Source organism: Brachycentrus maculatus, unplaced genomic scaffold (assembly GCF_059751285.1).
Source record: "Brachycentrus maculatus isolate JH-2025_06_01 unplaced genomic scaffold, ASM5975128v1 h1tg000470l, whole genome shotgun sequence".
Classification (NCBI taxonomy): domain Eukaryota; kingdom Metazoa; phylum Arthropoda; class Insecta; order Trichoptera; family Brachycentridae; genus Brachycentrus; species Brachycentrus maculatus.
In genome coordinates, this window is record NW_028281217.1 from 117,572 (window position 1) to 130,503 (window position 12,932).

At 33.8% G+C, this 12,932-nt stretch overlaps 1 protein-coding gene across 1 annotated transcript; it reads right to left on the reverse strand.

Annotated features, from left to right (window-relative positions):
* Window positions 1-78: 78 nt before the first annotated feature.
* Window positions 79-12,548, reverse strand: LOC148302239 (uncharacterized). The gene is made up of 6 exons (XM_088271908.1): window positions 12,319-12,548; window positions 11,276-11,404; window positions 8,005-8,127; window positions 6,995-7,245; window positions 3,004-3,166; window positions 79-407 (listed from the first exon to the last, which is right to left on the reverse strand). The coding sequence occupies exons 1-6, from the start codon at window positions 12,404-12,406 to the stop codon at window positions 154-156; spliced, it is 1,008 nt and encodes a 335-aa protein (XP_088128034.1). The 5' UTR covers window positions 12,407-12,548; the 3' UTR covers window positions 79-153.
* Window positions 12,549-12,932: the final 384 nt, after the last annotated feature.

Consider the following 12,932-nt stretch of genomic DNA (forward strand, 5'->3'; position numbering starts at 1 on the left):
AAACAAAGTTATATTTTAATTTTAAAATGGAAAATCACAAAGTTATTGCTTCAAATATAAATTATAAAAAAAAAAACATATTTTTCCAACTGATTTATTTAAAAAAAATATATTGTTTATAAACTTAATTTATAAAATGAAAACACGGGAATCTCAGTTAATTTCTTCCTTCATAAACTTTTTCTCCAACAATGCAATGAGCTTCGCCCTGTCAATTCTCCTCTCTTCCGCTATCTTCAACCTGTCCGCTCTCCTCTGCTCCTCCACTCTCCTTCTCTCCTCATCCCTCTTCCTTTCCCGGACCTCCCGACTCTTCCGGAGGTACTCCAGATGTTTCTCTATCGAATCCACAACGGAAATTGATTCCAAGTCGTGATCGCTAGTTTCCGCATCGTCACTCAAGCGACCTGAATAGGAGAATATAAAAACATATTTTGTACGTTGAAAAGTTTATAATATGCGTCATGAGTCACAATTGCTACTTTCAAGTTAATGTTTTTTGTCAGTACACCCGCGATATTATAATATTCTGCCGGGAAAGTATCCATATTTAAATTTTAATTAAATTAAACACTTGAATAATCCACTGAATTGAGTTTTATTTTTATTTACGACTAGTTTCGAAAACGACAATTGTTTTCATCTTCTGGTACAAATTAATTAGTTTTAATTTGTACCAGAAGATGAAAACAATTGGTCGTTTTCGAAACTAGTCGTAAATAAAAATAAAAATCAATTCAGTGGATTATTCAAGTGTTTAATTTAATTAAAATAATCATGTCATTCCACAAAGTTAATGCCGAATCAATAAATAATATATCCATATATTAAATTTATGTTCCTAAACACACTCAGGATGGGTATTTTTTACGCCTGCGGACCTCTGACGACGGGATTTGATAATTATGTACATATAATTAAGACCTTCACAATGAGATTGGTACATAATATTCTTATAAAAACATTAAATAATTCATTCTTTTCCACCTTTGAAATGAGGCCGGTGCAGAAGGTAAAAATACCCTTTGGCCTTTCCCTTACAATGCTAAAAACTCCCGCGCGTTCCGGTGATATGTATTTTGTACACCATATGAAAATGTGATTTAACCTTTTAACCGCGTCAACTATGTTCCTGAGAGACGGCCCGTATGCGGCGGTATTTCGTCATTTTTAAAATGATTACTTTTAACATGTATTTAGTTCCTAAACAAAAACGTTAAATGGGATTCATTGTGCCTTTTGGTACTCTATAATACACTTGTGTCATATTATTCTTGAAATATATCGTAATATAAACAAATAAGATCGTTACATAAATAAATCAAAGCACGCATCGTGTGTCACTCTTACCTACTGGCGATGCGTAGCGTCGAGAGTGAGAAAGATAAAGGGCATGATTATGGCGCGGACTAATTACCGACCGCAAGAAAAATCAGGGATCTGTTCTTTTATTTATCCTTGTGATGTTACAAATTATTAGTCAGATATTTCAACAGATGTCATAAGGCCAAGGATCGACGTATTATTTTATCCAAAGTTCCACACCATGAAAAAATCCCTCCAAGTTGAACTGAGGTTCGAACCTTGGAGCAAAGTAAAAACACATACGGTTATGTCAGCCGCGTATGGGGCATGTTTTATGAAAACACATACGGTTAGGCGAGCCGCGTGGATCCGGTTAAAAACAGTAAAAATGTGAATATTCCTAAATGTTGCTTTTATTGACCATAGTTGAAGTTGGAATGTACCAATTTTGTAATGACAAGATTTTTTCACAAATCATTTATTTCCGTTGCTGCAAATGATTACCTTTATATTATAATACTTTTATGTAATACGTAATTATACTACGGAGTAATACAAAAATTGTGAGCCCGTATCTATTATAAACTAACTAACATATCATGGAAACTAACCACTCATTTGACTTTCATACACTTGAATTATTACACTCTGTTACAAATAAAGGTCAAGTCATGAATTATTTAGAAAATTTAGAAATACATAAAAATTTTAATTCAGATAAAACAATAATTAATAATATACTGTTTCAAAATACGTCACCATCATTATCAATGTTTCCTTTTACAAAAAATGTTGTTCCTTAACCCCCCTACCTATATTTATTAACCTATATATACACCTAAATATATTTTTATTTGTTAGTTTTAATTTGTACCAGAAGATGAAAACAATTGTCGTTTTCGAAACTAGTCGTAAATAAAAATAAAACTCAATTCAGTGGATTATTCAAGTGTTTAATTTAATCAAAATAACTAACTAACCATCACGCCAGGTAGGCAGAGAGAATAGAACACCACACCATTCTATCTTTGCAAACATTCCTCGCCTCTTCCACGTTCATGCATCTCCTCATACACACCCGCCGATTGTTTCGACTCCTAACCTGACCGCTTTCAAGTATTTGGCATACCGTTCTACCGTTCTTTCCTCACTCATTCGTTCTACATGTCCAAACCATCTCAACACACCTTTCTTAATTTCATCGATAATGCTTGTCTCAGCTTTGCATTCCTTCCTTATTTCACTATTCGAACATCTATCATACATCGTTTTGTCGCACATTCTTCTGAGAAATCGCATTTCGACTGCATTCAGTCTACTTTCATCCTTCTTTTGCCAACTCCACGCTTCACTTCCATATGTAAGGGTTGGAACCAGGACTATTTTGTTTACTGTTTGTTAAGCTTTCGCTGATAGGCTTTTATTTTATGTAAATGATTTTAGTGCACCATTCATTCTGTACCCAGCATTCACTCTCCTTTCTATATCTTTATCAATCTTTTGATCCCTGAACTCCATGTTTCACATTCATACATTAGGGTCGGAACCAGGACTCCGTTGTGTACTGCCAGTTTTTCGCTATTTTTATTATATTTAATATTGATACTCTCATTTTTTAAGTTGAGTTGTAGTAAATACATATCACCGGGAGGGAAAGGTTAAAGGCATTAGCCGTAAATAAGGTTAGAGTGAACTTACCGCTATTGTTGCTGAATTCTATGCTGGATGGAATGGCGGTACTAGAGGCACTGGAAGACACAGTGCTCGGGGATCTCTTCAACGTCGCTTTGGAGACTTTGGCAGAACTCGCCGGGTCAGCCGAGTTGGGTTTGGACTTCTTTGATATTATGTCGTCCATAATCTGGAAGAAGAAACGATTGGCATTGCTTATTTACATATTTAGTTATTTATTCATTTTATTTATTTCAAAACATATTACAAACATAAGTCATATATGCATATAATATTCCCGATGAGTAATTTCTATTTCTCATTTTGGGACATGGGATTAAGGTTAACAAGACTGGAACACAAATAATAAAAAAAAATAATAAAAAAACCCTTATCCGCACCCAATGGTGCATAGGGCACTGCGTCATATAAACGCAGTGTTATCTTGATCGTTTACACAAGCGCCCTTGAGGTATTTTTTTTACGAAAATGGCGCTATATAAGTTATCCAAATTTATTATTATTATTATGAAGGAAAGGTGATCAGCCTTCCGCTTCAGGTACCAGTCCAGGGTAATATTGAATAAATATTACAGTGAAAAAATCACTTATATTCATTTTACCCCCCTTGGGAATCGAACCCGGGACCTCCAGAACGGTAGCCGAGCGTGCTGATCTTTACACATTCTGGAGGCGGACATTTTTTTTTTTTTTTTCGCAAATAATAAAGTAACAATTTTTTTTTTTTTAAATAACCAAAACTAATACTAATACATGGCAAAATATAAAAACAATAAACGGGTATAATAAATAGGCACAAGAAGCATATTTAAAAGAAATAAATGAGAAAACATAAGGTAAGAAGTATATTTAAAATAAACAAATGAGAAAATATAAAAAACATACGGTAAAAATAAAATAAGAAAATATGACTAATCACTGCATATATCGCTCACTCTTTTCAAGAACGTCATAAATCAAAAATCGACAATTTTTAGTTGTATATGTTTTCGGAATGCCCAGAAAATGTACTATATCCCAGCAAAAGAGGCATATTTTTAACTTAATATTTACCCGCTACAGGGCAGAAAATGTTGTTTTTGCATTTTGAAGAAAAGGTATTTTTTAATTATTTTTTTTAAATATACTAAATATTGTTCAAATGGAGAAAAAACCTTCAGGTTTTACCTAAAAGGTTCTGTTGCACAGTAAAAACTTCAGTAAATGGCTTGATATTTATTTAATACATTGTGTTTTATTTTTAAACTTTAGAAACGGTCTCCTGTAAAATCAAGTTTTTTGATTTATGACGTTCTTGAAAGGAGTGAGCGATATATTTTTCCATAAAGTACCTTTTCAGATCATTTATTTTGGATCCCCGAATGGGTTTTATTTTACAAATGTCAGGCAGCTGGTTAATTAGGGTATTGGCAATATAATTAAAGGACCTTACTTCAAATTTAGTAGAGTTTATCGGATCCACATGTATTTTGTTATGTTTATGATTATGAATTCCTTTGTTAAAAATCGGTATGGTGTTGCTGTTGCGTTTCTAAATTCAGCCACATCACCAATCTATATTATCACTACTACTGTCCGCCTCCGTAGTATAATGGCCAGCCCGCTCGGCTACTGTTCCGGAGGTCCCGGGTTCGATTCCCAGAGGGGGGTCAAATAAATATAAGTAATTTTTTCATTCTAATATTTATTCAATATTACCCTGGACTGGTTGGTACCTGAAGCGGAGGGCTGATCACCTTTCCTTCATGTGTTAACAATCAAGATAACACTGCGTTTATATGATGCAGTGCCCTATGCACCATCGGGGTGCGGATAAGGGTTTGAAGAACTATTACTATTACCATTACGCCGTTTCACCACAGGGGTAGGCAGAGAGGATGGAACGCCACACTCTTCTATCCTGACATCCACTCCTCGCCTCCTTCCCATCCATACATGTAGTCATACATGCCCTCCGATTACGCACACATTTGACGGGGGCAAATTTGTTCAAAATATTATTACGGGGCTCGGTTATCGGTAATAATAACTCGTAATTGGGATGCAATCGGTTTATTCAACAGGTCGCTATAACAGTACAAGGACAAGTCGCTCACTCCTTTCAAGAATGTCATATATCAAAAATCGACAATTTTCAGTTGTGCATGTTTTCGGAATGCCTAGAAAATGTACTATATCCCAGCAAAAGCGGCATATTATTAACTCAATATTTACCCGCTACAGGGCAGAAAGTGTTGTTTTTGCATTTTGAAGAAAAGGTATTGTTTAATTATGTATTATTTTTTAAACATACTAAATATTTTTCAAATGGAGAAAAAACATTCAGGTTTTACCTAAAAAGATCTGTTGCACAGTTAAAAGTTCAATAAGTGGCTTGATGTTTATTTTTAATACATTGTATTATATTTTTAAACTTTAAAAACGATCTCCTGAAAAATCTTTTTTATTTTATTTTTGACGTTCTTGAAAGGAGTGAGCGAAGTGTGTGCAGTCTCCCCTGCATCAATCTCATAAGGGTATAACGTAAACATTCCCCACACCCCGGGGAATGTTAACGTTATACCCTGTTAAACATGCTCCCAGCGGTCGCTTGGGGTCATAGTTCAAGTTGCTAGAATTATTGCGCCGTAATAATATATAACATGCGGTATACTTTATGATAAAATAATAAAAAATTAAGAATAAATTTAGTTTTAATCATTTAGAAATATGTTATTGAAACTAAATAAAACAATTAATATATATATATATATATATAAACAATTAATATATATATTAATATATATATATATATATTATCGATTCATTGGTTATCATTGTAATGTCAGCAGTATCTACATATTTTCTATATAAAATATAATGAATACATTGAACTAATCTAGAAGTAAACAATATTTCAGGGGTTTTAAACCAATAAATAAAAAAAATTGACATCTCATCAAAGATGAAGAAGAATATGGAAGTCTGGGCATTGACAACCACACTGCTCAAATTCTTCTTCTTCTTCTTTTTCCATGTTCGCTCCCTAGGTGGAGCATATGGCCAACACGAGTCGTCTCCAAGTCACTCTGTCACGCGCCACCTCCTTGGCTTCCTCCCAGGTCAGTCCGGCGTCTCGAAGTTCCGCTGAGTATAGTCGGTGAATGGTCGTCAGCGGCCTTCCGGGGCGCCGGAATCCTCGGGGTTGGAAGAAGAGACATCAGGGGTTGACGCCCTCAGGTGGCATTCTAAGGACATGTCCCAACCATGTCCACCTTCTTCTCTTTAGGACTTCCAGTATGAGGGGCTGTTGAGTTCTTCTCCTCACATCGTCATTCCTGACGAAGTCATACCAATTTATACCCAGTATTCGCCTCAGGCATCTATTTTCAAAACTTGCTAGTTTCTTGCTTTGAGCTTTGGTGAGGTGCCACGACTCACATCCGTACAGCAACACTGTGAGGATGCAAATTCTTGGTTCTATATATATATGAACCAATTTTGAAACATTATTCTTGAATCACTAGAACTTCACTAGAGACATCTATTGGTGAGGTAAAAAGAAGCTTTTTTTTACTGAGCAGAAACTCTTTTATTAGTATGTGAGATCTGAATCCTGGATTATAATCACATACATGAGAAACGCCAGAAAATATCATTTTCATTTTTATTATTTAATTGCCCAGACTTCGGGCATCCAGACCCAGGATTCGGACCTCACATACTAATAAAAGAGTTTCTGCTCAATAAAAACCTTCTTTTCATCTCACCAATAGATGTTTCTAGTGATTCAAGAACAATGTTTCTAAATTGGTTCATATATATAGAACTTCCAAGAATTTGAGTAGTGTGGTTGTCAATAATGGGTAGAATTGGTGAATGTTACACGTGTGTAAAGTGACCACTTAAACCAGCCTATGACAGTTGTCAGCCCCGTAAATGCCCAGACTTCCATATTCTTCTTCATCTTTGATGAGATGTCAAAAAAGAATATAAAATATTGACAGCGATAACTCACGTTATAGTACTGCCACAGGGTCTTGTTGTCCCCCCTGGACTTGATGGCGTGGTAGGACTTCTTCAGGCTCGCGATCTTCTTCTGGCACTGGTGCCAGGAGAAGAAGTGGCCCTTCCTGCCCATCTCGCCGGCCAGCGCCTCCCAGGACGCCTTGCTCCTCTTGTCGGTGCTAAATGCGCCGGCGTACTCCTTCTTCCGGAATATGCACAGGAGGTCGCTGATGGCCTCCTTGCTCCAGCGGGAAGCAAAGTCTGCGAAAACCGGAATGCATTCGGTAAAAAATTTACACTGGTTTATATGATGCAGTGCCATCGGGTTTGAAGAAGAAGAACCAAAATAAAGACTGAATTACGTTGTGTAAAAACAAACGATTTATTTATTATATTATTCTTCTTTAAACCCTTATCCGCACCCGATGGTGCGTAAGGCACTGCATCATATAAACGCAGTGTCGTCTTGATTGTTAACACATAGAGGAAAGGTGATCAGCCCTCCGCTTCAGGTACCAGTCCAAGGTTATGTTGAAAAAAAATTGTTTCTTAACTCAGATTATATTACATTTAATACACAAACTAATACTTACACTTCATGTATTTACATCTTTTTACAATAAGCATAAAATTTATGTGTAAAATAAATATCGACTATAAATGTCTGCCTCCGTAGCGTAATGGTCAGCACGCTTGGCTACCATACTGAAGGGTCAAAATAAACATTATATATTTTTCTGTGTAAAATATATTTAATATCACCCTGGACTGGTAGCTGAAACGCAAAGCTGATCATCTTTCCTTCGTGTATTTAACGATCAAGATTACACTGCTTCTATATAATGCAGTGCTCTATGGGTTAGAAAAATAGGAAAACTACAATTTCTTAAATTAAAATCTATTGTGACACATGTTTTGAAACACCGTTTGTAAAGCTAATTCTAGAGTTGTGTCCTTGGGACGTTGAAGGATGAAAGAGGGTCAAAATATTGTGAAAAGGAAGAAAATTTACAGAATTACCTCCGTTGTCTTCGCTGGGAGAGAAACTTGGGTCGGAATCTGAACCGTTCTGTACAGCTCTGGACACTTCGCTCGAGACGTCATCAGAATTTTCCTTGGGCTCCAACGGGTCATCTAAAATTTCTGCGAAACATAATAACAGTGCCATGATTCGTTTTGGAAGAGATAATACTAAGCGATTAACCGGTCTGCTGCCAAGAGCGCTTTAACGCGCTCTCCAATTCCGTGCTCGCCAGGCCAGCCATACAAAATGTGCGCTCTCCTTTGAGCTTGTCGCAAACCAATATCATATCCCATTGGAATATTATTTTGATTAACCTGTTAACCGGGCGGTCCGCTGTCCAATTACGCAACTTGTAACGGGCGCAAACTCTTTCACTAGGACGTGTCAGTACTGCTCATCTACCACTCTCAAAAGCAAAATGATTCTGATTCACTCTGTGTCTAAAATTCATGTGGAGACATGTATGGATGACTAATACCTTTGTTGTTCGAAAAATATACGTCCCACCCATTCCAGGGTGCAATATATATTTCAAGGACGTATTCATCCGATATTGTTTACGTTTGACGTATTTATGCGTCCCGCCCGGTTAACAGGTTAAAATATATTTATTTATTTATTGAATGGCTAATGCCTTTAACATAATACATATAACGTGGTAATATTTTCCTTTTGAAAATTAAGTGTAAATAATATGTAAAGTGGGTGTATAATAATAAAATAAACAATGTGTTGCTTTGTAATTAAAGTTTATTCTTAATTTATCTTTATAATAATTTTTATATCTATCTATCTATCTATCTATCTATCTGATTCTGACAGTTAATCATATTATCGGAAGTCTTTTGTTTTATTCTGAGCGACGCATGCGGCATCTGGTGGTAGAACTGTTTTATGTAGGTACTTTTTGTAAGTACTTAATAAAATGTATAGGTAGGTACCTGGTTATTTTATTACATCTCCCCCCTTGGGGATGAAAATTCATAGTAAAATTTTCACTCGTCCTCCGGATCATCTTCTTGTAGTGAAGGGACTGGTATAAGTTTAGTGATATGATAAAGTTTTTTTTTTTTTTTTCTTTCTTTCTTTTTTTTCCTTCTTTTTTTTCTTTTTTTTTCTTTCTTGTTTTTTTTTCTTTTTTTCTTTTTTTTTTCCGTTCTTTTTTCTTTCTTTCTTTTTTTTTGTATTTTTTTTTCTTGACCCTTTTAAAGTAGACACAGTTTTTTTCAATCCATTTGTTTTTTTCTTTTGAATTCCTTCATTTTTATTCTGATCTTTTAAAATATCTTCTAATTTAATCAAATTAACAACTTTTAATTGTTCATCTGCATTTTCATTCGATTTTAATACTGGATTCCTGCTTAGACAATCTACTTCTAAATTCTTCTTTCCTGGAGTATATTTTATTTTATCTTTCGTAGAAGTTTTTTCTACTTTATTTTTATTTTCATTTTTCAAGCACTGTTTCTGTGTTATTTGTATGTCTTCTTTTTTATTCTGATCTTTTAAAATATCTTCTAATTTAACCAAATTTACAACTTTTAATTGTTCATCTGCATTTTCATTCGATTTTGATACTGGATTCCTGCTTAGACAATCTACTTCGAAATTTTTCTTTTCTGGAGTATATTTTATTTTATATTTTGTAGAAATTTTTTCCACATTATTTTTATTTTCATTCTTCAAGCACTGTTTCTGTGTAATTTGTAAATCTTCATTTTTATTATTAATCTTATCATCCTCCTTTGTTTTAAACCAGCACGTTGCTTCAGGGTGATATCGAGTTTCCTTATTTAAATTTTCACAAATCTTACATGGACTTTTATCTTTAATTTTATCACTAGTTCTTAGATTTCCACGTCTTCTTTGATTATCTTCTAATCGTTTTCTTTGATCATCTTCTAATTTTTCTCTCTCACTCCGAACATATTGTAGTAATTGTTTTAATATATCTAATGTTTCATAATCCATTTCCAACTAACAAAATTGTCGTTTTATAACGTGGTAATATTTTCCTTTTGAAAATTAAGTGTAAATAATATGTAAAGTGGGTGTATAATAATAAAATAAACAATGTGTTGCTTTGTAATTAAAGTTTATTCTTAATTTATCTTTATAATAATTTTTATATCTATCTATCTATCTATCTATCTATCTGATTCTGACAGTTAATCATATTATCGGAAGTCTTTTGTTTTATTCTGAGCGACGCATGCGGCATCTGGTGGTAGAACTGTTTTATGTAGGTACTTTTTGTAAGTACTTAATAAAATGTATAGGTAGGTACCTGGTTATTTTATTACATACATATATACAGTATCTAATATAAAAATACACTAATGGAGAAACAAAGTCTTAAACATAAAATAATAATAAAATAACATATAGTAAGCACTGGTAAATACACGTCTCCTGCGCGCACATCATCAGCGAGCAGCGAGAGGGAGTGAAACACAATGTTTAAATTTATCGATTATAACATGGAGAAGAAATGCTGAGAAAGTACGGATTTCAAGGTGGATAACAATATGTTAAATAAATCTATACTTTCAAAAGCATTGGCTAACATGTGAAGCCTCGGAGTGGGAGAGAACATGGCATAGTTTGCATTATGTACAAATACTGCGAATACAGATTTTTGGCTAGTACTTCTTGGACACACGCTAAGCTTTATTTGATTTAGATCAGGGCTGTCCAAAAAATTTTTAAGAATTTTATATAACAGGAACAAATCAGTAATTTCACTTCTATCACTAAGATTTAGATATATAGAGTCATCATAGTTACCTAAGACAGCGTCGACATAGATTGTTTCACATTCCTATACACAGAACCAACCTGCCGATGGTTATGCCTGTAGGAAGAGCTACCGCTATGTTAAACAAAATCTCATTGGCTATTGATCTGTTCCGTGTGTCTGAAGGAGTTTTCCCAAGCGGGATTTTTCTACACCTTTAGCAATAGTTCTTGCATATATTTTATTTTAATATATACGATTTAAATTTTTTAAAGTTTGTAATGTATATATTAATTGAAATAAATTGAAATTTTTTTAATTAAATTGAAAATCTATTAGGATGATCAAGATATGCTAAAATATTAAAATTTACCGATATTATTAAAGTTACAGTCATCTTTCTACATGAAAGAAAATGGAAATCTGAATATCCTGGGTCTCACGGCCGGGCTTTTGGTATAATTTCTCAACTGATGGCTAAGAAGTCCTGTGGAAGGTAGGGTGATGGTTAGTTGGTTGATTTTACGGACCCGATTCCAGTTCATCCGGCTCCAAGGGTTCCTCCAGCAGGGCGGGTATGATTTTCTCTTCCACAGTGTTATCTTGCTTTTGGCATAGTGCCACCGCATTTGCCAGCAAAGACTTCTTGAACTGAGTATCTGAAATGCAAAATTTATAAAGTCCTCTACTTACAAGATTAATTTGTTCCAAAGATTTTCGTGTAAGTTGAAAAATCACCTTAGTCGAAAAAATAATTATGACTTTTTTTTATACATGGTATGTAATGATATGCGGTTGTTTCAAAGGATATAAGTACATATCGCTCACTCCTTTCAACAACGTCATAAATCAAAAAACTTGATTTTACATGAGATCGTTTTTAAAGTTGAAAAATATAGTACAATGTATTGAAAATAAATATCAAGCAATTCGATCCGTACACGACCTGCCAGGCAGGAACCTTGGCTAAAAAAATAATTGAATAATACCTTTTCTTCAAAATGCAAAAACTTTCTGCGCTGTAGCGAGTAAATATTAAGTTAAAAATATGCCGCTTTTGCTGGGATATAGTACATTTTCTGGGCATTCCGAAAACATGCAGAACTTAAAATTGACAATTTTTGATATATGACGTTGTTGAAAGGAGTGAGCGATATGACAAATTGTTCCTACTCGCCCTGTGCATACCAATACGTCATACGGCCCGTTTAGTATTTTGTGGTCAATATCACTGGCTACCTCATTTGCAGAATTTATCCAGATTGTGTAGATTGATATATAACATTCAATACAAAAAATATTTGTTAAAATATTTAAATATTTAACAATATATATTTAATAATATCAAATATTTAATAGAATATTTTTTCAAAAAATTATCCAGCGATATTTTATGTTGAGAGCCTCTGACTTACAAAGGATATGAAAAGGTCAAATGAGTCTATTGTTTAAAAAAAATTATCTGGTACATTAAAATAAAAAATATTGAAAAATCTTATGAAGAAGAAAAACTGAGGATTTTTTACTTTTTGAATAATAACATAAAATAGGGTGATTAAAAGTTCAAACTTACCGGTTTGAGCTCTCTTAAAATCGTCAACAGAAAGCTCTATTTGATAAGTACTGTTGGTTTTTGTGTCTGTCAATTTTACAATAACCATTTTTGATTCTCTTAATCTACTAAATACACGGTAGAACTAGCAATAAAGATTTTTTTCACGATGAAATTTTTCACTTTTCAAAACATCCAAGTGTCACTCGAAGATTATATGTCACTTTCCGTTGGTGCCACAAATCAAAGACTATATTATAGAATACAGACCACAGACAACCAATTCTATATTGCACATTACAGACTACTAGGTACCTACCTAATTTATTTCCTGGCAAAAAAATCTCTACAGTGTTTCTTTTACGTCGTGTCGTATCGTGTTTTTTTCTTGTTTCTCTTTCATTTCCTTTAATTTTCTTATTTTTCCAATGAAACATGCTTACTCGAGGTTAATCATCTCAAGGAAAACATGAATATTAATTTATTAAAGATAAAATCACAGTATTTATTTTTTTTCAATTATAAAATATTTGAGTTTTCACTTAAATATTAATAAAAGGTAAATTTATCACATGCCGTATGGATCATTGGTTTCAAATAACATCAAATATAGTATAAAATCACAAACCTTTGTT